The sequence below is a fragment of the Sinocyclocheilus rhinocerous genome, unplaced genomic scaffold (assembly GCF_001515625.1).
Source record: "Sinocyclocheilus rhinocerous isolate Xijiao unplaced genomic scaffold, SAMN03320098_v1.1 scaffold541, whole genome shotgun sequence".
In the NCBI taxonomy this organism is placed as follows: domain Eukaryota; kingdom Metazoa; phylum Chordata; class Actinopteri; order Cypriniformes; family Cyprinidae; genus Sinocyclocheilus; species Sinocyclocheilus rhinocerous.
The window spans coordinates 1769411-1793928 of record NW_015658519.1 but is presented as its reverse complement, the minus strand read 5'-3'; the positions used below and the strand labels follow the sequence as shown (position 1 = coordinate 1793928).

At 37.0% G+C, this 24518-nt stretch overlaps 2 protein-coding genes across 6 annotated transcripts in view; one reads left to right on the top strand and one right to left on the bottom strand.

Annotated features, from left to right (window-relative positions):
* Window positions 1-1585: 1585 nt before the first annotated feature.
* plcd1b (phospholipase C, delta 1b) lies at window positions 1586-20810 on the top strand. 3 transcript variants are annotated; one of them, XM_016530918.1, is made up of 15 exons: window positions 1586-1854; window positions 4834-4992; window positions 7057-7285; window positions 7378-7507; window positions 9913-10141; window positions 10991-11192; window positions 11383-11527; window positions 14213-14365; window positions 17280-17426; window positions 17544-17703; window positions 19125-19241; window positions 19418-19596; window positions 19672-19804; window positions 19884-20033; window positions 20162-20810. In XM_016530918.1, exons 1-15 carry the CDS (start codon window positions 1824-1826, stop codon window positions 20251-20253), a joined length of 2256 nt encoding a protein of 751 aa, XP_016386404.1. In that variant the 5' UTR covers window positions 1586-1823; the 3' UTR covers window positions 20254-20810. The 3 variants fall into 3 exon arrangements, with proteins under 3 accessions (XP_016386404.1, XP_016386403.1, XP_016386405.1); XM_016530917.1 differs by lacking the exon at window positions 1586-1854 and adding an exon at window positions 3990-4243; XM_016530919.1 differs by lacking the exon at window positions 1586-1854 and adding an exon at window positions 4538-4669.
* An 800-nt stretch (window positions 20811-21610) lies between these two features.
* ctdsplb (CTD (carboxy-terminal domain, RNA polymerase II, polypeptide A) small phosphatase-like b) overlaps window positions 21611-24518 on the bottom strand; it is a 23667-nt gene continuing 20759 nt past the window's right edge. Inside the window, exon 8 of one of the 3 annotated variants that reach the window (XM_016530920.1) lies at window positions 21611-23939. In XM_016530920.1, coding sequence (XP_016386406.1) covers window positions 23814-23939 — 126 coding nt within the window. In that variant the 3' untranslated portion in view covers window positions 21611-23813. The remainder of the gene's footprint in view (window positions 23940-24518) is intronic. The other 2 variants (XM_016530922.1, XM_016530923.1) reach the window with 2 other exon arrangements.

Genomic DNA, 24518 nt, shown 5'->3' with positions numbered 1-24518 from the left:
ATTCCTCTCCCTCCAAACACGGCGAGTCAAGTTAATGCCAAAGAGCTCTATTTTGGTCTCATCTGACCACAACCTTCTCTGAATCATTTAGATGTTCTTTGGCAAACTTTAAACGGGCCTGTACATGCGCCTTCTTGAGCAGGGGGGGCCTTGCGGGTGCTGCAGGAGTTCAGGATTTCCATTGCGGTGTAGTGTGTTACCAATGTTTTGCTTGGTGACTGTGGTCCCAACTGCCTTAAGATCATTAACAAGCTCCTCCGTTGTCTCCTTCTCACCAAGCTTCTTGCTGATGGTCTTGTAGCCCATTCCAGCCTTATGCAGATCTACAATCTTGTCTCTGACATCCTTTGACAGCTCTTTGTTCTTACCCATTCTTTCAATTTAAGAAAGTAAGTTTCTTGTGCTGCCTTAAAAGTCAACTTGAAAGGTTAAGTTGTACTAAATGACTCACTAAGAATCACTTAGTACAACTGAGTTAACTTAGCTGTGATATATATATACAGTATATAAGTTGTACTAAGTGTATGCATATGCCTTGAATTTAATGCGAGCAGCTACTGGTAGCCAGTGCAAATTGATGAACAGAGGTGTGACATGCGTTCTTTGTGGCTCATTAAAGATTAATCTTGCAGCGGCATTTTGGATTAATTTTAGAGGTTTGATAGAAGTGGCTGGAAGACCTGCCAAGAGAGCATTGCAATAGTCCAGCCTGGACAGAACAAGAGCTTGAACAAGGTGTTGTGTTGCATGTTCTGAAAGAAAGGGCCTGATCTTTCTAATGTTGTATAAAGCAAATCTGCAGGACCAGGCAGTTTTAGCAATGTGGTCTGAGAAATTCAGCTTATCATCAATCACAACTCCAAGGTTTCTGGTTGTTTTTGAAGGAGTTATGGTTGATGAGCCTAACTGGATGGTGAAATTTTGATAAAGTGATGGGTTTGTTGAAACCACAAGCAGTTCTGTCTTAGCCAAGTGGAGTTGAAGGTCATGGTCCTTCATCCAACAAAAAATGTCTGTTAGACATGCTGAGATGCGAGCAGCTATCGTCGGATCATCAGGATGGAATGAGAGGTAGAGTTGTATATACTGTTTTGCATGTGCATTATCATTATTTTTTAAGAAGCATAGCTTTAAAAAGTTCATATTTCAAATATAGTATATTTGAATCCAAATCCAAATTAACCCCACTCAATAATGCAGTTTTTGTCTTTGTATCCCTTTAAACAACTGCCTATGTATCGGTTATACGACTCAGAAAAATAAAAAGGTTAAAAAAATAGTTACTCACATGACTAGCACAGTGCTTTCCAACCTATAAATTATTAGTGCCGCTTGACAGATTCACTACACTAATAGTGCACTAATTCTAATAGTGCTCTCAGCTGACATGACTAGTGTCTACAGCTCTAATAACAGGTGCAGCACGTATAGTGGACGTTAAAGAACTGCTTCTCCAGAATAAAACAAACCAAACATTCGATCTCAGTCTGGATTTGCTTTACTACTGTACTGTTTGAGCATAATTTATCATGACCCCTATAGGCAACTGAAAGCACAGCATGCCGTTATAAAATGCTGAAGCGATCATTGGGAGTGGCTCATCATGAGATACCTTTTATTGAGACGATAGCCGCCACTGGCAGGTAATCTGTACCTGTGAAGAGAAGGCTAGAGGAAAAGTGCAGCGCTCAGTTGCGTCTGTTTTGCGCCAGCGAGACTTTGCGACGTTTTATGTTGTTTCTTTTTGCGTGTGAACTCCTGGAGTCGAGAACACTGGACAGATTGTGTACGAGGAGGATATAACAGTGCTGTATTTACGAGAAATGGATTCCAACGGCATTGCTGAGAAACAAGGTAAGTGTTGAATGAAAACTAAAACGGAACTGAAATTAATTAATCCGAAATGTCACAAAAGTCAGTCGAACAATCTTCTGTAAATTCGGTTTGAGAGCAGTGAATGTTCAGACCTGTTCTCTAAACCTGCACGCTCTCTTGAGTTTCAGCCACGCGCAACTGAATGTTCACCAATACCAAACATGATTCCTCACGCACTAATTTATGAAATATTTCATTTTAAGGTCGAAGTTTCAAACAACGGAGAGGGGGGAAACAAACTGAAGATGAACCAAGTTTTATTTATTGTGTTATACATTAGATATTGATTTGAACTTGTGCACTAATTTTGAAAATAGCCTACTTTTGCGAATCACACTTTTTTTTTTCAGACAGCTATTTCTGTGGATGTAGTATGATAAACGCATGAATGGGTGGTGTAAATTGAGTTAGGGGACATAATATGGCTGCCACACCCTTAGTAACTTTGTATTGTCATGTGTTGGGTGTATTTGTCAATCTCTTACAGTGCTCCAATTTTGCAGCAATATAATAACCTACTAGACTTTCTATTGAGAATGGGGCACAGGAGAGGTGTCAGTAGCCTGGAGCAACATTCCGTTGACTGTCTCGCATAACATCCCTTTCATTACTTTAGTTCCTCTGACTGAAACGTCTGTCAAATTATGGGTTTACTCAATTCTTTAAACCAAGGCTCAGCTCATTTTACGGTGTTTTTCAACAGATCACGGTTTACAAAAAAAGTGACTAAAATATTCTTAAAAAGAGAAACATTTTATTTTTTAAATATTCAGTTTGTGCAGGGTTTTTCCCAGAAGGTGATAAGGTGTTACCGTAAATGTGACCTGCGTTTGGGTTCTTAAAAAGCCTAAGGCATCTAAATAACTGCGTGCTTGTTGTGTACACACCTCCTGAATCTCCAGTATCTCTGTCATCCAGACGGATATGAATAGGATATAACTGTCCTCCCTCGCACTGAAATGGCAGCAGGAAGCAGCCTGTGGGTTTGTAAGAGCAGATAGACTCACTACAAATTGTCTTAATATTACAGGGGGTAAAAGTCCATAGAACCACTGCAAGTGTTTGCTTTCTTTAACAGAAAGCTGTCATGTACGTACATACATACTTATCTGAATCCAAAACAAACATAATACAATGTCAACAAAAGACAGTTAGGGCAGAACTTTGTTTAAAAGTAGATATATGAAAGCCGTTGTGCAATAAACAAAATTTTACTGTGAAAATTAGGTACTGAAATGTAGAATGAAATTAAAAATTTGTATAAACATCAATATAGCCTTTATCAGTTTTATTTTAGTGTTATTTATATACTATTGTAGTATTTATTCATATTTGGAATCAGCTTTTGTTATTTCCATTTTTCATTTTAGTTTAGGTTTTAGTAATTTTATGTGCTTTTGCCACTTATTTATTAAATATTTCTATTTGACTTTAGTTTATTGCTCTTTACTCATTTTGGTATTTCATTATAAACTTTAGATGCCAAGGTTTCATTTAAGCTATTCTCATCTATGGTTTGTATTTAATTTCAGCTTTCAATGTATAAAAATTATATTTAATATTTTTAGTTAATAATATCATTAGCCTGGCCCATTACATTTAAACACCATCTAAAATATATAAACAATATTTATATTGACATTGCAGTACAAAAACATTCTGCTCTTCACATGTCTACCATTTATTAACGCATATGTTAGATAATATTTCTCAACTGGTTTAATAGACTACGCCAAATGCCACCAAGTGAGGCATGAACAACTTTTCTGAAAATATAAGGCCGTGTATGATTCTGAAACGATCATTATTACTACCATCATAATAGAACAGCAAGCATATCAAGGCATAAGATTCCAAGTGTGGCTGCTGGCAAATACAGCCACTAGATGGCGCCATTGATTCTGCACAGAAAGACACTCAAAAAAAGCCCAACAGGTATTTCACCAGCAGTTGTGTAGGCTAGTATTCGCGCTTGGCGCTTTCAACCGTAGTCTCTGACTCAGGTATACTTTTAATAAGTGTACTTATTAAATCTATCTTTGAACAAACATTCTTAAAGTGTTGTTTGAATTCACGAATCACCAACGAATATAGCCACTCGATGAGATCAGGTGTCACTACAGTCATATTCTAGGGATGAATTTTGGATTAGTACACGCCCCGAATCCGGGGACAAGTGAGTGAGCACAACACAGCAGGTCTTTGGGATATGTTTGTGGCTCCCTTATTCAGAAGCAGTTTTGATTTTTGTTGCGGAATATTCACAATATGCAATGTGTACGAAGACAACCAGCGCGGACCAAATCTCAAGAGTCCTTATACCGCGCGCAGATGAAAACAACAGCGAGAAACAACATGAAACATCTCGGTAGGACAAAGAATAAAACAATAATCTTATGTGTAATCTGAGAACTTGACATTTCATACTTGCCTTTACAGTGGCATTCAGTTGGTTATTTAAAGATGTGTATAGTTCATTGACAAGCACCTCGAAGGAAATCGTCTTTATTAACTTGCCTATCTAGAATGCAGTGTAAGCTGGGAGCTTTTGCTATTGTCGTAAATAGAGCAAGAACACATCACACCTAATTGATTCATGGTTGTGTTAAATTACTCATAAATACACACCACGCCTTTGTGAATAATTCGTTTGTGCTATGGCAGTTTGACCTAAAAGCAAGTCCTGGTTGGTGTCAGGTGCCAGTGTGTTCACGTCTTTTTGTGCAGTCTTTTGTGTTTTACATAAAAGTTTATAAGCCACGTTTTCTTCCTCAGCAGCTGGACTCATGAATGGGTGGGTTCCTTCCTCAATTGGACCACAGAGCGACAATACAATCCTTTTTGTTTGTTCTGCCTTCATAAAAAGAATGTTGAGGGAAATAACCCACAAATCTGTCTTTCAGAATGAGCTTTGAAAGAATGATTACATGAGCAGTCTTGCTCTTGTCCTCCCCACAGGTTTGGAGGATGACGGGGACCTGCAGTTCCTGATGAATGGCGGAGATCTTTTGAAAGTCCGTTCGGGATCATGGAAAAAGACACGCTACTACAAACTCCAGGAGGACTGCAAGACCATGTGGCATGAATCCAAAAAGACCTTGAAGTCCAAACAGACATGTGAGTCCCAAAAAGGATGTGCGCAGGGGTGTGTCAGTCAACCCTTTCTTTGCTCGTGTGCTTGTCCTGCACTGACCTATATTGTGTTTTGTTTGTCAGTATATAAATGTTAATAAATGTCTCTCACAGAAGTTACTACAGCGCTTCCTTCCTCAAATCCACATTTTTAAACATAAACGGGGTAAAATGAATGCATAAAGACTAAATGTAGTTGCATATAGTATGTACTGTACAGGCAGTGTAACATATTAATGTCTGTGACAGTGAAATGATCTTGCTTGGTTTAATATTAAAGTTATTTTATCTATAATGAATACTATTATCAGGTTTGTGCCAACAAAATCAGTTGGACTGAGGCTGATGTTTACTGGGTGTGGTTCAAAAATACTGATATAGACATTAACATTGCTTGTGATTTATTGAATTATTGATGTGTATTGCCATTCAAAAGTTTGGGCTCTGTAAGATGATCGTTAATCTTATCAGGTTCTTGGGAATATATCTACTATGCTGTTCTGCAGCGTGTTTGTTTGATGATTTCAGAGCCTGTCTGTCTTCAGGAACAACCGTCAGATACCTCAGAAACCAGCTGAATGTCTCAGTAGATGTTTAAACCAGCAAGCGGCCTTCTAAGGGATCTGCAAAAACCAATCATTTCATCTGGATCTCAGGGCAGGTTTTATAAATGTGGGTGAATCTCGTGAAAATCTAAAGAAAATTTATAACATAATATGCATATTTTAGTTTTTCTTTTATATGCATATATATGTATATGCACCTATTTACATACATATTTTAGATTTTAATAACTGAATCTCATGATCTCATCAAATTTATAAGAAATTTAGCATCATTTCAGAAGTTTGGGCTCTGTAAGATATATATATATATATATATTTATAAAAATTATTATTATACTTTTAAATACTTTTATTCAGCAGGGGTGCATTAAATTGATCAAAAGTGGTAGTACAAAATATTCCTGTCTCAGATAAATGCTGTTCTTTTGGACTTCTATTCATCAAAGAGTCCTGAAATATATCATAGTCTCAACAATATTTAGTAGCACAATTGTGATCAACATTGATGGTAATTATAAATGTTTCTAGAGCATAAAATCAGCATATTAAAATGATTTCTGAAGGATTACTTGACACTGAAGACTGGAGTAATGATGCTGAAAATTCACAATTATATATATCAAAATAAAAACATTTTAAATTGTAATAAAAATCACAATGTTGCTGTTTTTACTGTATTTTTGATCAAATAAATGCAGCCTTGGTCAGCATAAAAGATTTAAAAAAACAAAATCTTCTGAATTGTAAATGTATGATTATATCACTACATCTTTACATCATAATAATGTCATAGTGATCTCTTGCCCTTGTTAAATGCTTTAAAGCATTGGCAAGAAGATTTGTTTATCATTTTTAGATGTAATTAATTAAAAGGGCTATTATTGATGAAACAAATGTTTCTCCAAATTAGCCATTTGTGTACTAGTTGTGTGTTTTGCTACAGCACATTAAAGTTACATTGTCATTTTGTGACCAGTGCTGTAAAATACAAGCCTGGGGCTATGTTTAAAACGTATGTATATTTTCCCTCAAAGTATGCAAATTCCAAAATCAAGTTTCCGATGCTTTTTTTCTTATGCAAGACCTCTTCTGCATAGAATTTCCATATGCATATTACCATGATGATACAGCGTTTACCAGCAACCCCTAATAGAAACTAGGAAAAACTGCTTTTAGGAAATATCTTTATTATAAATAACATTTTTAATGGTTTTAAGCATAAATCACTGTAAGCATACTTACTGGAAAATAAAATCGAGTTTACTGATTTACAACATTTTTGCCATTTAAAAAACTGACATCAGGTAATGACAAATTTTGGATGTAAATCATCCAAAATATAAGCTCACCATTTTATTCACAGTACAGATGTTACATTTGCACACTGCTAAACTGCAGTGTTATTTTTGATAATGTTGGGAAAGCCATGGATGAGGGACCCACATTGTTATATATTATGTTTCTGTATCTGTCACTCTCCCAGTCTCTGTTGAGGACATTGACGAGGTACGAACAGGTCGGCAGACAGAGAGTTTGAGGAAATACACAGAGGAATCAGTGGAGGGTCGAGCGTTCTCCATCCTGTTTAAAGGCCGACAGAAGGGCCTGGACCTGATCGCCAGGTCTGAGGAGGAAGCCAAGAAGTGGGTCGGCGGTTTGGAGAAGGTCATCTCAAACATAAAGAACCTCACTCCTCAGAAGAAAACAGAGCAGTATCCTTTTCAAACGCCTGTGACGTTTAGGTGCAATTCAAGCGTTACTTGTCAAATCTCGTTCTAATTGTCCTTACATCAGAGCTCTCCAGCTGGATCTACAGCTGTTTGCGTAAAGCAGATAAAAACTTTGATAACAAGATCAGTCAGAAAGAGCTAAAGAGCTTTCTACGAGACATCAACATTGAGGTGTCTGAAGACTACGCTGAAATGCTCTTTCAGGTAATATTTCTGTAATTATGCAGGAGTCTAACCTAGTTTGCCCATCTATATTGTTGTTCCCACAGTGCTGCATCTCACGCCTGTTTCATACTGCACGCGTTAGCAGAGCAGAGGCAGCGCGTATGCAGAGCGGGTTGACCAGCTGAAGCCGCTGTACTGCAAATGCAGACGAGTATCGTTCATTCGGTCACGCTTTACAGGTGTTCTCCGACAACTGTCTGTCATGTGCTTTGATATGGGCAGCATGCTGTGATGCGGCCGTGTTCTCTGTCACGTGCATATAACATGCTGTACATATAGTTTACATTATAAAAAGTAATCTTAAAGTTAATAAATGCCTGTAGTTTTAATAATTTAAACAGGCTTTTGAAGTTTGGGCAATAACATTTGGCAGTGATGTGTTTTTGTGTAGTTGATTCTGTGCCAACTCTAATATTTAATGTTTTTTTTTTTTTTAAATGTTGTAGATTTAAGTAGCAAATGAGAATCGCTAAAATTATTGAATATATTTTGAGATGAAGGTTACATATACCTAAACCTAAACCTACCCGTCTCCACCCCCTGATCCCTAAACCCACCCATCTCCACCCTTAGATGTGGATCCAACCATGCCCTGATCTTGTGTTCTGCAGTCAGGGGCTACTGCTGCTGTTGGGGCGAAAGACACAATAATTAACATGATAATTAATAGATGGCTGACTTTTTCATTTGTGGACATGACATGGTTCGATTCAGATGGTAAATATAATATATTATGTTGGGTGTCCACCTTAGAGATAATCCCCATGTTTATAATAAAACCATCATATTTAAAAACATGATATTAATCATATCATATAATAAAATATAATTTGTTGTTACTACTGTAAATCTATATTGAATTATTATGTAATCTCCTTCAATGCTTTCAGAATCTTTACTTTTTATTTTGTTTCTGTATTTTAAAATATATTTTTATATTAACATTTTAATGACAGTATATTTATCGAAATAAGCAGAAAATAGCCTAGTACAAACTTTGCTAAAGTGATTGTTTTGAACAAGTATTAACTTAGACATGAAAAAACAAACAAACAAAAAAAAACATTATTTTAGCTAAAGTATTTATCAATACTGTGTGCCTTTTGCCCCGTGATTGTGAAACACGAAACACCTCACTTACATGATTTTACGGTGAAATTGTTATTTGTCATGTTAATCAGGTCAGTTTTGATCCAGAACATTGCACTGTGTTTTTAATCCAGCGTAAGCAGTGCAGCAAAAATAGACTCGGCGCCGAAATGATCGCGGCGCTGCCTGCTCCTGCTACGCGCTGCCGTGCCGCATTTTTCATGTTAATCAGGTCAATTTTGATCAAGAAAAATGCACTGTGGCTTTAATTCAGCGTAAGCGGTGCAGCAAAAATAGACTCGGCGCCGAAAAGATCGTGGCACTGCCGCTTCTGCTTTGCTCTTGCTACGCGCTGCCGTGCCGCCTCTGCGTGCGGTGTGAATGCTCTAATCTGTTAACATGGGCGCCGAAAAAAACACGCTCTGCTTACGCGTGTGGTGTGAAACCGGCGTATGTGGAAAATAATGTGTTTTTTTTACTTTAAACCGCATAAACACATTTCATTACACCAAATACACAAAATAATGTTCTTTTTAGCAGCATCATATGACCCCTTTAACTAACAATAAGCAATAAATTTTATACAGTATTTATTTAACATTTTTAGTGTTTGGTTAATAAAAATACAAATGTTCATTGTTAGTTTGTGTTAGCTCAGGTCCATTAAATATTATTAAAGGGATGATTCACCCAAAATGAAAATTCTGTCATTAATTACTCACCCTCATTTCGTTCCAAACCCGTAAGACGTTCGTTCATTTTAGGAACACAAATTAAGATATTTTTGATGAAATCTGAGAGCTCTCTGACCCTCCGTAGACAGCAACGCAACTGCAATGTTCCCAGGTCCAGAAACGTAGCAAGGACATCGGTAAAATAGTCCATGTGACATCAGTGGTTCAACCGTAATTTTACGAAGATACGAGAATATTTTTTGTGCGCAAAGAAAACAATAATAACAATTTATTCAACAATTCTTCTCCCCGTGTTACCATCTTCCGCCATCAAAAATATCTTAATTTGTGTTCCGAAGATGAACGAACGTCTTACGGGTTTGGAACAACATGAGGGTGAGTAATTAATGACAGAATTTTCATTTTTGGGTGAACTAACCCTTTAAGAGATACTTTTGATTTTAATAATATATTAGTAAATGTTGAAATGAACATGAGCTAAGATTATTAAATGCTTTAGAAGTATAAGTTCATGTTAACAACAAATTGAACCTTATTGTAAAGTATTACCCACACAAGAAATAACTTGACTAGAAAAGCCTCTTGTTTCCTCTCTTTCAGAAATGTGACAAATCAAAGTGTGGATTCCTGGAGGGCAAGGAGATTGAGCATTTCTATGAAATCCTGACACAAAGAGAGGAGATTGATGTCATCTATGAAGAGTATGCAAAGACAGATGGTCTCATGAGCGCCGCTGACCTGCTCAACTTCCTGTTGCATGAACAGAAAGAAGACGTGTCTCAGAATGATGCCCTTCAGCTTATTGAGAAATATGAACTTGATGAAAATGGTAATGCCTCCTGCTTGAGTTACTCTTATTTATAAGTTGCTATGGATAAAAAACATCTGCTATACACTACTATTCAAAAGTTTGGGGTCAGTAATTTTTTTTTGTTTGTTTTTAAGAAATGACTTATTCAGCAACGATGCATTCAATTAATAAAATCACGATTAATCAAAGTTTTTATTTACATAATATATGTGTGTGTGCTGTGTATATTTATGTATATGTAAATACAAACACATGCATGTATATATTTAAGAAAAATATGTTGTTTATATATTTAATATATTTATATATAATATAAAATATAAGAATATAAATGTATATGCATGTAAATATTTCCAAAATATATGCTGTGTAAATGCATCTATATATACATAATAAATATACACAGTACACACACATATATTATGTACACAAAAACGTATTTTTGGATGTGATTAATCGCGATGAATCGTTTGACAGCACTAGTTACAAAATATTTTTATTTAAAATAAATCCTGTTCTTTTTATATTCATTAAAGAATCTTTAAAAAATGTATTGTGATTTCCACAAAAATATTAAGCAATTAAGTTTATAATCAATATTAATAATAAGAAAAATAAATGTTTTTTGAGCAGCAAGTCAGTATATTAGAATGATTTCTGAAGGATCATGTGACACTGAAGACTGGAGTAATGACTTTGCCACCACAGGAATAAATTAAATTTTTACATACAAAAAATCTTGCCAACCACAAACTTTTGAGCGATAGTGTAAGTAAATGTATTTAGTTTCAGTCTCGGGGAGAAAAAAATGCAAGTGTAACTACAATGTATTTGTAATTGCATGTCTGTGTTTTGCACTTTTTGTAGCCAAAGCCAAACAGCAAATGACAAAGGATGGCTTCCTAATGTACTTGCACCAGCCGGAGGGGCTGATCTCTAACCTGGCTCATGAAAATGTTTACCAGGACATGAACCAGCCTCTCAACCATTACTTCATCTCCTCCTCTCACAACACATACCTGCTGGAGGACCAGCTCAAAGGACCCAGCAGCACTGAGGCATACATAAAGTAATCATATCAATCATTCACCTTTTGTTTGCATTTTAATGAAATAGTTTAAAGATGAAATGCATTATTAGATACTATTAGATTATTAGATAATTAGATACAGGCTTCATAATGAAAGTATCTCAATTAATTTACCTTTCTTAAAGCATGGCTTATTTTTGGAGTACCAAGTTGTATTGTCCCTCCATAGAGCACTTCTGAAGGGCTGCCGTTGTGTGGAGTTGGACTGCTGGGATGGATCAGATGGAGAGCCGGTCATTTACCATGGATACACTCTCACCTCAAAGGTCCTCTTCAAAGATGTGATCAAAGCCATTCAAGAAAATGCCTTCAAGGTAAAAAATATTTATAACAATGAATGCAAACAGCTGTCATTTCACAGAGATAATATGTGACCTTGGACCACAAAACCAGTCTTAAGTGTCAATTTTTCAAAATTGAGATTTATACATCATCTGAAAACTGAATAAATAAGCTTTCCACTGATGTATGGTTTGTTAGAATAGGACAATATGTGGTCGAGATACAACTATTTGAATATCTGGAATCTGAGGGTGCAAAATGTTAGGATAGGACAATGTTTGGCCGAGATACAATTATTTGAAAATCTGGAATCTGAGGGAGCTAAAAAATCTAAATATTGAGAAAATCGCCTTTAAAGTTGTCCAACTGAAGTCCTTAGCAATGCATATTAATAATCAAAAATTAAGTTTTGATATATTTACGGTAGGAAATTTGCAAAATATCTTCATGGAACATGATCTTTACTTAATATCCTAATGATTTTTGGCATAAAATAAAAATTAAAAAAAGTTTTGTGGTCCAGGGTCACATATAGTGACGGATAATGTTTGTTTTGGGACTTGTAGAGCAGAGGTCCCCAACCACCGGATCGCGACCCACTACCGGGCCGTGGAAGAATTCCTACTAGGGCTGCCGCGATTTGTCGATTCTATTCGACTATTCGATTTTTAAAAATCCTTTACGTCATTTTGTCTGCGTCGACTAACGGGCAAAATACCGGTAGTGGCGCATTTCACGGGCGAGAATCCATAAAACACATTATTAGACGGTTTTCCAAGGCCTCATGATATATTAAGCCCACTTAAAAATTATAATTAAGCATAACTGTGAATTCACAAACGCTACGATTTAATTAAATAATTATATGTGATGCAGTTATAGGCGTGTAGGTTATGTACGTGTGTCTCACAGCGGCTCCGTTCACAGTAAATGCTGTTCCACAGGAACTGTTATCATTTACATGTGTGTGAAGCGGCTCAAACTCCATCTCTGCATGTTGTTGTGAGTTTGGGTTTATTATAACGTTCATCTGGGAACGTAACGTGCGCCATTTCATCAGATTTGTAAGGTAAATAATTTATAAATCCACGCAAACACAGGAGAATACATCATTATCTCACGGTTTCAAAATAAAAGCTCAAACCCTCACACTTTTTTTTTAAAAACAAAGAGTTTACACGTTTTGATGTCCACATATTCTTTTAATTACAGTGGCTATAGCATTTCCACTTGCTTCTTGCACTCTATGTTGCACTTTACTTTTGCCTTAAAAAAAGATTTCATAGAAATTTGGATTTCATTTGGAGTTTCACTACTGAAGTCCTCTGTTCATTTTTTTCATCATGCTGGAGATGTCTGTTTAAATCTGTTGTTTACACATTTCTAAGAGTACTTTTAATACTTAAAATTTTTAATAATAATAACTTTTAATAATACAATTTTAATACTTGATTCTAGTGGACTTTAAACATTGCATTTATTTAATGTGAAAACCCATCTAGTGGGGTTAATTGAAACATGTTTTTTCCCCTTTATAGTTTCACTCACAGCTGTAATGAACAGAAGCCCAGAACATGTGGATGTATTGACATTAAGAACATGCTGACTTTCTCAGACTTTTGTAATTATTTTCTTTTTATTTCATTTTTATTAGGTTTGTTTACATTTTTACTCTTTTAGTTTTACATTTCGTCAGTGGCTTGTTTACATTTATACTTTTTTACGGTACACTACACTTTTCTGAATGGCAAAGTTGCAAGTTTAATAAAATGTTATTTAAAATTGTTGATTTTTTGTGCGGGAAATTAATCGTTTAGATTAATCGATAAATTAGTCGATAGATTAATCGAGAGGGAAAAAAGGTCGTTAGTGGCAGCCCTAATTCCTACCGGGTCGCGAGAACGTTCTGGGGAAAATGTGTATAGATATGACGCTCTGTTATTTATTGTGCATAAATGATTGTTCTAATTATTCTGTATTTTTGTTATATGCGATTGATATCGAGTAGCAATTTGACGATTTCATGTTAAATTAGTAAATAAAAGATTGCTCTGATCTGTCTAGGCTATTAGGGCTTAAATGGATCGCAGTTGATCCGTGATATACGGACCAGGTCCAGACCCCACCGTTCGGCATGTGATTCGCAGATTAATTTGCCAATTTACACGTTCAAGCTATTTAAAACCACAAGAAGAAGAAACGAAACAGAACTCAATTCGTTACTTACGCGCTGTTCTCGTACACACCCGAAGCGCGCACAAGCATAGAGACATGTTTCAGACGGCGCGGCATACCGAGTTGATTCCTCTTTCATGTCTCCCTGCGTTTAAGATACATACGCATGGGGGTTTGCGGTTACGTCGCAATACTGGAAATATTTCTGTTTTAAACCATGAAGGCGAGCCAGTGGATATCACACAAGCAACGTGCAAACTTTGCGCAATAGTTATGCCGGTGAACGTCTTAACTTCAGTCACTATACTGAAATTGAAAGTAAAAAACTGACTGAGTTTTCTAACGCTGCATTAACAGCGCATATTCTCTCAGAGACGACAAGAGACGAATCTACTTCAACATGTGCTGATAACAGTATAAATGAATAGACCTGTATTAAAGACCCCATCTCCCCCGGTCCTGCAAGATTTTTTTCAAACCGTAACTGGTCCGTGGTGTAAAAAAGGTTGGAGACCCCTGATGTGTTTTTTCCCTTTTACCAGACGTCCGAGTATCCTTTGATCCTGTCTTTGGAGAACCACTGCAGTGTGGAGCAGCAGAAGATCATGGCTCAGCACTTGATTTCCATCCTGGGTAGCGCTCTGATCACCAAACCCCTCGGAGATCAGATGCCCACATGCCTCCCTTCCCCAGAGGTTAGTGATTGCAAGATGTTAATGTTCAGTAATCCGCTAAGCCATGTTATACATGCATATTCAGTTGCAAGACTATGTAAGGCATACCGTAAGTTAATCTGGTTATTATAAAATACAAAATAAACCTGACAGGGTGCTCGGGAAGCCGAGTCGAGCAGAGAAGGTTTGTTTTGTAATAATGACGAACTGATTGTATGCTATCCTTCTAATTACACACCCAATTGTAAATAAGAAATTACATGGGCATGAATTATAAAGTTGAAATTATTTTTATCATGTAAGAAGAACCAGATTGTTTATACCCGCTGTAGAATAGGTCATTCCTGGATGACACACAAGCTTTTAATACTTGGAGAAGATCCTCCAACATGTTCTCTCTGCCAAACCCCTTTATCTCTGAAACATGTTTTATTATATTGTGCTGGTTTTAACCGTGATAATTTTTTTTTTATTCAGTTAACTCTTTTGAAGAGATTTTTAACAGAGTTAAGCCAGATACAGTTTGAGTTTTTAGCAAAAATACATTTTAAAAACCTAATATAATTTGTTTTAAGAAAATAGCCACAGAAGCTGGCATGGCGTGAAACACAAACAAACAAGCAAACAAACAAAATGATGTAAGAAAAAAGAGGCAATGGTGGAATGGAAAGAGACATTGTTAGAGATTGGTCACCAGGAAAGATGATCAAAATATTTAGTTGGGATGCAATGATATTAAAGGTCCCATATTGTCAAAACTGAAATTTCCTGGCTTTTTTCACGATTACTGAGGTCTAGGGGCTATTTAACTACTAATATAAAAGTTTCAAAACAGTCAGTCCACAGTAAAATGCACACAGCCTGGTTCTCAGCAGAGCTCCTGAGAGAGGAGCTGTAAAAATATATTGAGATGGTTTTTGGTACTTATACCACAAATATATATTCTTAAGGACATCAAAACCTAAAATAAAACTCCAGAAAGGTGTACACTATGGGACCTTTAACATTCTGGCCGATGCAATAAGCCAAAATTAGTTATTTTTTTTAAGGACTTATTTATGAACCCAGAAAAACTTTTACCATTTTTATCACAAGTGCATTTAAAGAATATTTTATAGAAATTGTGCTTAATCTTGTCTTTTTGTCTGAGTAGTTTTTTATATTTATGATATTATGTTGTTGAATATTAAATTTTTATCTGCCATGTAAAAGCCAATGAAGCTGATATGGCAATACATTTAAAGGGATAGTACACCCAAAAATGAAAAATCTGTCATTAATTACTCGCCCTCATGTCGTTCCAAACCAGTAACACCTTTGTTCATCTTCTGAACACAAATTAAGATATTTTTGATGGAATCCGAGAGCTTTCTGACCCTGCATAGACAGCAACACAACTAGCACATTCAAGGCTCAGAAAGGTAGTAAAGGACATTGTTAAAATAGTGTGACATCAGTGGTTCAACTGAAATTTTCTGAAGCTACGAGAATACTTTTTGTGCGCAAGGAAAACAAAAATAATTACTTTAACAATTTCTTCTCTTCCGTGTCAGTCTTTGACACGTGTTCACTAGAGTACCACGACGCATGTGTGTGCACTCCTCTGATTGTAAACAAATATGACAGCTCCTGCGTCAGCAGCACCACACACAAAAAGTATTCTCATAGCTCCATAAAATTACGGTTGAACCACTGATGTCACATGGACTATTTTAACAATGTCCTTACTACCTTGCTGGGCCTTGAACGTGGTAGTTCCCTTGCTGTCTATGCAGGATCAGAAAGCTCTCGGATTTCATCAAAAAGATCTTGTGTTCATTTGTGTTCAGAAGATGAACGAAGGTGTTACGAGTTGTGAGCGACGTGAGGGTAATTAATGATAGAATTTTAATTTTTTTGGTGAACTATCCCTTTAAATGCAACCAACCAACCAACAATACCTGGAACTGAAGATCCAGTGTCTCTTCATACAGATAGATAACCGATATGGTACCAATATGTCACATGTTCCTACGATTTAGTGGTTGGAATTTAAACATATTTGACCACAGAATGCCTTGTTTGACCAGTTTAGAAGGGTTCTAGGCATGCTTTATTTGGTTTAAATGTGCACAGGAGTATATGCCATTTATACAAATTGAATATTTACTTAAAATCTGTTGAAATGAGTTTAAAAGATCAAAGTAGTTGATTTAATCCAGTAGCTGTGGCTTTAGATGTCAGACCCAAGAGAGTTTTCCAGCCTGTCTGAACAGGAGATGCTTTCAGGATGGAATTCTGTGGAATGTGTGGAATTCATACAGCTGCTCTCTATTTGAAATCGTCGCTGCATCTCAAACTCTTGTTGTTTTCACAAAATTACAAATGTCAACTCTTCAGAAACACTAGACTGACACCTTCAGCACATCAATTATGCTCGCGTACTTCGAAATGAGGAAATGGCAAATGCGGAGTTATGCGATCACGTCGGTCCATCATGGTTTTGTGGTGACCTGCTTTGAAAGACTCTGCTTTGGGTTACTATGACGACTGGTGCTTTGCCTGCAGGGCAGCAGATGATTATCATAGCTTACATAACGTTGTTTTCCATTCCCCTCAGTCAAGGTGTGGCCTGTCCTGATCACTGTCACCGTCAACAATACAAACGCTGCTGTTCTCAGGGTTACATCAGTTACAGCAAAAGCTTCCTAAAACTACTGTGTTAAAAAAACATATGCTCTTCAGTTTGTGTAGGAATACCAATATTTGATAGTATTCTGCACTGTTAAGCTGAGATCTAAGAATTTTATTTTTTCATAGACAACTGTAAGTTGATATAAAAGCATCCAAAAAGCAGCATGTCATGGGACCTTTAAAATGGTATTTGCCGTTCCTTTTGGTGACACTAGTTGTTAAATACTGGTTTACACATATTGCTGTGTCGTGTATCATTTAGGAGCTCAAAGGCCGGTTCATAGTCAAAGGGAAAAGACTAGACAAACTTGAGGACATGTTTTCAGAGTCCAAAACAGCAGACGAAGAAAGTGTAACAGAGGAAGAAGATGATGAAGGTGATGAAGAAGACCAGGAAAAGAAGTCTAGTGTAAGCTGATTTCTGTGCTCTCTTTCTTATGAACATATGTGATCATGGTAAGAAAAATGTCTATTTCTTTTGATTTCAAATTTTTTATTATTTTGTAATTACATATACCCAAAACAGAAAACAAAGTTGTTGAAGTTGGCGAAGGAGCTGTCTGATATCGTGATCTACTGCAAAAGTGTCCACTTCCATGGATTTGAGGATTCCCAGGACAAGCAGTCCTTTTATGAGATGGCCTCCTTCAAAGAGGGAAAAGCTGTGAAACTGGCGGAGGAATCAGGTGTGACGTCATGACTTATGCCGATCAGACACAACACGGGCTATTAAACACATGAGTATGTGTCATGACTTGGACTCTGTCCAGCTGCACAGATTTATTACGCTGCAAAATACACAGTCAGAAACGTGCATAACATCACAGATGATGGTTCTGCATGAGGGAGACCTTTGACACAACTTTGAATATGGAAATGAGCAGGTGACTAACAAGGAAAAGAGCCATTCATATATTCATCACTTTACTGGACAGCAAAAAGAGAGACCCATTTTATTCATGAATGTAAAATTATCTATTAAAAAAAATAATAATTCTCATTTCAAATCTATACAAATTTTATTTTTAGTAATTTAAGAAAAATATGGTAATTTACACCAAAGTTACAGCATCTAAAACAATGTACACTACAGTGTTTGAAGTCACTAAGATTTTTTATTTTAAGATTAGTTTTTAAATTAGTAATTTTATTCAGCAAAGATTCATTAAATTGATCAAAACTGACAGGAAAGACCTTTATAATGTTACAAAAGATAGCTGTTCTTTTGAACTTTCTATTATCAAAAGTTTTCACAAAAATATTAAGCTGCATTTTTAACATGGTTGATAATGAGAAATGTTTCTTAAGCACCAAATTAGCATATTACATTTTTTTTTGAGGGATCATGTGACACTGACTGAAGACTGCAGTAATGGCTGCTAAAAAAAAGAAGCTTTTGACATCTCAGGAATAAAATGTCAAATGTATTGTTACAAACTAGCAGGCTCAGGGCAGCGTAACATAAATGGGGAGGCCACGCACAAAGGAAGTTAACTCAAAATAACCATTTATTAAAGTAATTTATACTGAAGATAAACCCGAAAAGGGAAGAGAAAAGAAAACAACAAAAAGATAAAAGTATTTAAAAAAAGGCTCAAAATGTGGTGCTGGAGAGAAGTCAAGCTCAAACGGGGCACACCACGCTGGAGGACAGCGATCCTTTAATCGGTCAGCTCATCATAGGTAACCCACCGCACCTGCCGCTTGTCTCCACCCTGCAAACCAAACTGACAAAGGAAAAAGACAATACAACACAAGCGACCAAAAGACGCAACAAAAAGTGCAAATGAAAACAATGAGGAGGCGCAAAACGACAGAATACCATAACATTTTTTAAAACAGAAAATTTATATTTTAATTTTTAATAATATTTTGCAGTATTATTTTTTTTTACTGTATTTTGCAGAAAATGCAGCCTGCGTGCGTGCGTGTGTGTGTATATATGTATATATTATATTTATATATAAATCACACCAACCTTGAGCTTTTGAACAGTAGTGTACATTTTGACCTAAAATCATCTGCCTTTCAAAAACTTTTCTGCCTATATGTCTATTTGTCAACTATCCAAACACATTCCTCAGCTAACTTTATTTTTCTGTCACAGCGAACGATTATATCCATCACAATATAGACAAACTCAGCCGGATTTACCCAGCGGGACTGAGAACGGACTCCTCAAACTACAACCCCGTGCCTCTGTGGAACGCAGGCTGTCAGATAGGTAAAGAAGACATTAATTTTATACCCACCATACAACTGACACTAAGACATGTGCATTTTCAAATCTAGTTAGAGTTGATGTTAATGTCACAGTGCTAAACTCATAGGCTTTTTTAAAGCTTAAAATGTTTCTCCGAACCTGATTGTAACAATCCATTTGATCTCCCTTTTCTCCAGTGGCCCTTAATTTCCAGACGGCCTGCCCAGAGATGGATCTGAATCGGGGGCTCTTCCTCCAGAACGGACAGAGTGGTTACAACCTCAAGCCTTCTTACCTACGAGACCGAGACACTAAATTTGACCCCATCACTCTTCCCGATGGACCGTGGTTAAAGAACAAGACTCTTCATGTGATGGTAATGGATCTGTAGTTGCATATCTTCGTTACAATGCTGCGTGTTACATGTGCACTGTTTCTGTTTGTCTAATAGGTGATCTCAGCCCAGCAGTTACCCAAAGTGAGCGAAAGGAAGTCCTCCATTGTTGATCCTGTCGTGAAAGTGCAGGTCTACGGTGTGCCGGCCGATACCACGATGGTGGAAACACAGTACATTGAGAATAACGGTATAATAACTCTCTAAATGTGCTGAGTCAGGACTCCTCAGGATCGAGATGGTGCTTAATCGCTCTGTTGTTTCTCAAGGCTTCAACCCCATGTGGAATGAGAACTTCCAGTTTGATGTGCGTGTGCCAGATCTAGCCCTTGTGCGCTTTTCGATTGAGGACTACGACTCCAGTTCGAACAATGAATTTATTGGCCAGTACACTCTTCCCTTCAACAGCCTAAAGAAAGGTTAGTGTGTTAAAATACATGCTCATCTCTTTGTTTTTGTGAATTGCCATTGCTGTCTTAAGTATGCATGATAAATATTACTATAACCACATAAGCAGGCAATCAATAGTTTGTTTGTTATGCCACAGGATATCACCATGTGCCACTGCTCACTAAGAATGGAGACCACCTTTCCTCCGCTGGACTTTTTGTTCACATCATGGTTGTGGATGCTGAATAACACATGATGGCGCAGGTTTTATACTGTATCTGAGATGATCATATGTGGATATGTGGAAGGGTCGGCAAAACATGAGGCAGCTTGAGTGATTCTAATGGGTAAATGAGAAATTGTGGGAATAGAGCAACTTTTCAGAAGTTGTGATATGATGGTCTCGCATATCAATAACTTTTTTTGTACTTTTTACAATTTGTAAAATACATTTATACATTTTAGTATGCCAAATAGATTACTTAACATTGAGTGTCAACGTTTAGTATTAGTTAAACTGAGTACTGTTTTTAGATATTCAGATTTTAGCAGAGGAATCATTTGATGGTGGAATTACAGATAAACGGAACCACTCCATCCTCTGGGTAGTATCTCTAGATACATGTTTTTAAGCCTGCATTAGATATTGTATCTTTGTCTTATGTAGTTACATACCACATCCGATGTATGTCATTATTAAATGAGGTACTTAAAATGCCATGATACTCATAAAATCAGTGATTTTGATAAAACACATTGCCAACTGTATACAGTCATGTAAAGGTGAAATAAATGTAAGTTATTCAGAACTGTAGGTTTTAAGTTTTTTATTCTGTAATGGCTTATACCAGAGAAAAGAGGCATGAAGAAAGTTTAATGAGCTTGTGGGATAATGCCATATTTGGCAGTTTAGACACTTGGATTCACATCTGCAAGACCGTACACGTGAGCTCTACTAGTGTAGACATCCAGTCCACGTGAAAGCAGAAGAAAAACTGCATTACTTTGGTAACATCACAGAACTTCCGATTTAACAACAGAGAATTTGAGAATTGGATGACATTAGCATATATTTGAAAGAGTATCACTTCATATTATGCTCAACAGTCTGAAACTTTTTAAAACATGATATGATAAAGCGAGATATTAAGATTCTGCACTATTTGTAGGTCACAAATCAGTAAGTTGATCATGTGATTCCTTTGTATGGACAGTTTGTTCTTTGGATAATCTCAAATCATGCTGGAGAACAGGATCATCAGGATTTACACAAATTTGTAGAATTTATATAGCTTTCAAGGGATGAACCACATACTCGAGACATTCAAAATTCAGGTTTTAAATTAAATCATGTTTATAATCATAAAACCAAATTACCCGACTGCTGATTCTGTAAACAAACTAAAGCTAGTGTAAAATCTCTCAACCAACAATTTAAGATATGCCAAAACACCTTGCAAGAGCTGACGTGCTTTGGAGAAATAGTAACACCTGAGATACTGAACTTCAAGCACATGCAATATAAAATAAGTCCAATAAAAGTCATTGTGCTGTTTTTTAAAAAGGTGCTTTAATATAACAGAGTCCGGAAACCTTGCAAGAGCTGACGTGCTTTGGAGAAATAGTAACACCTGAGATACTGAACTTCAAGCACATGCAATATAAAATAAGTCCAATAAAAGTCATTGTGCTGTTTTTTAAAAAGGTGCTTTAATATAACAGAGTCCAGAAGAAAACTTACGACAACCATGAATCAATTCAGCTTGAAATATACTCCAAACATCAGCACTGCACAGCCTCTCCGAACTGATTTCAAACCCCCCCGAGTCAATCTGTGGACCATTTAAAGTGTCTGTATGGCTTACTAAAAAAAATTATAATTCGATAAAGAACATAAGGCATAATGTAATTGAATGTGCCGACTTGAGATATTTAAGTGACAACACAAAAACCAAAGTGTTTTAAAAACAGCACCTGACAGTTTAGTTGTGAAAAACAGAAGCAAACAACAACTGAGCAAAACCAATAGTGTTTTAACGCTGCCAGATCACTAGGACTCTATGGTGTTCAAAGAAAAAGGTGAAATATGCAAATGTGAAAAGTATTGTTTGACAATTCGAAACAAAAGCTAGAAATCAAACATACTAGCAAGCCAGATATCCCGGCAGTCTGGAAGATCGACGCCGACGACTGAAGAGAGGCTGTACAGCACGTCAACAAGCGCGGGCTAACATAAGCATACATCTCAAATACTGACAGAAGACCATAAACGTGAGAATGAATCGCTCTCCGTCGCCTGCCGCAGAACAGGATGAAGAGAGATAGAGAGAGGTAGACGATGAAAGACTGAGGGAGAAGAAAAGAAGAAGAAAAAAAAAAAAAAAAAAAAAAAAAAAAGAGGACAACATGTAGTGACCGAACTGTGACGTGGCGGACTCTGGGCAGAGAGAGAGAGAGAGAGAGAGAGGTTATTGCCTGTTCAGCAGCGGATCGGGACATCCCGCCACTGCTCCTCTCGTCTTAGGCACTTAGGCGGTGATGGAGAGTCTGCACAGCTTGCGCCAAACACTTTCAAACCCCCACTGGGACAAAAGGGCTTCGTTTAGCTCTGCAAGAGGACAAGAGCAAACCGTTTAAGGCCCTACTGTGTCTGTTCTGCTCTGTCACAAGCTGCACAGCGTTCTAGTCCCTGGGCTGGTACTGGTGGTACCCTACAGGGAGGTCTTTTGTAGTGTAGTATACAGTGGTAGCAGCAGCAGGGTATGGTTTATATATGGTTTAAATATAAAGACGATGGACCTGTACCAATTCTCAAGAACTCACGACTCAAAAAGAAAAGAATTAAAGACGATAAAAGGGATACATTTGCAATTGTGCATCCTGGTTTCCATAAAGGACACTTCCCCTTTAAAAACGATTAGCGGGGGAACAACTGCAGTGTCTACGCTACTTCACCAAAGGCATTCAGATCAACGTAAAGTTCCAAAAAAAAGACTAGTGGCTAAAATTCTCTGTTTTTGAAATGTCCAAACATTTGTCTCCAGCACCAATATTAGCGTCGGGCCTGTTCGCTGAAAACGAAACGTACTTCAGCATCAGATTGTGAGACAAATATTAGCGATTGGCACGATTTAAGGGGTTAGTTGGCAAAAGAGGCTGCTGTATATGAGACAAGTAACCTAACAAGTGCAAATGCATTCGTTTGCTCTTAGAAAACAAACTAAACGTATACAAGTCTAGATAATAGTCTCGGTCTATATAATGGCACAAGCTAAAGCAAAATCGAAAACAAAAGGAGCACGAGAAGGAACAGAAGATGGAGACGTGTACCCAGCTTTACATAATTAAAAATCTCTGGCCTCTTTAAGAGTGCTTTTATAAAAAGAGTCTGACCTGCCTCCGTTTTAAAGCATATAATTCTTGTAAAGATTAGGTTCTTGTGTACAAAATGTTCATTTCCCCCATAAAAATGACATTCAAAAAAGGCACTTTGTTGGGTCGGAGAGGAAACCCCACAGTCCTTTAACCCTACTGATTTCTACCTGCATAGCAACACCTCAGAGAACGGTTATGACTTGGATATTTCATTTCAAAAAAGGGAAAGAAAAAGAAGTTGAATTTTTGGTTTATCATAAGCACTTTTCAAAAGAGAAATATTTGAGTGTCCATTAAATGTTCAGAGTCTGTTTATGTCCCGGTGTGCGTGTCCTGGTGGTATGGGTGAGGTGAGGACTGCAGGCTGGAGGAGAGAGGAGAGAGGTGCTGGGAGCGGAGCGGGGCGGGGGGACTCACACTGGCCCCTCAGCCTGCTACCTGCCCCTCAGGTTCTGCAGCACCCCGTACACGTCCTCCTCTTTGCTCAGTCCCTCAAAGAAAGGCAGCAGGTCCAGGAGCTCTGTGTCATTCATGTCATCAAACCACGACTGCACGGGAACCTTCACAAGACACACACACAGTTATTATCTGATAATATAATCACATTCATGTTATGACATGTTTTTGGTCCAAAATCTTGATTCACATAATTGTATATTCCACTACAAATATTGCTGTACATTTGTCACATTGTGAAGCACTTTCACTTTCAGTGTGACGACGAAAAAAAAATTATTGCCAGAGTGTTGTTGTACTGGTTTTTACAGACCGTGTAAATTGCTGCTGAAACCAAAATAGATCCTAAATAAAACAAAAAAGAACAAGGATGGGAACAAAGAAAGAAATGGAGTTCCGGTTCTGATTCTGGTTCCATAACGATTCTTTTGGCACTTTTGAGGCAGAAGAATTGGTGGGTTGGGGAATATAATTACCAAAATATAAGATCATTAAACGGGTTATATGATAATTTTTCCTTTCTCTTTGGAGTGTTACAAGCTCTTGGTGCATAAAGAAGATCTGTAAAGTTGCAAAGACTAAAGTCTCAAATCCAAAGAGATATTCTTTATAAAAGTTAAGAGTCAGCCACGCCTACCTAAAACGGCTCGTTCTAACACGCCCCCACATACCTACGTCACGAT

What these genes read in the sequence shown, in the direction of transcription:
- plcd1b (XM_016530917.1), top strand. Translation starts at nt 4,144, where the DNA reads ATGCAATGTGTACGAAGACAACCAGCGCGGACCAAATCTCAAGAGTCC. An exon ending in ACCAGGAAAAGAAGTCTAGT is followed by an intron (nt 17,427 to 17,543) that starts GTAAGCTGATTT and finishes TACCCAAAACAG; the next exon opens with AAAACAAAGTTGTTGAAGTT. An exon ending in ACAGTACATTGAGAATAACG is followed by an intron (nt 19,805 to 19,883) that starts GTATAATAACTC and finishes TTGTTTCTCAAG; the next exon opens with GCTTCAACCCCATGTGGAAT.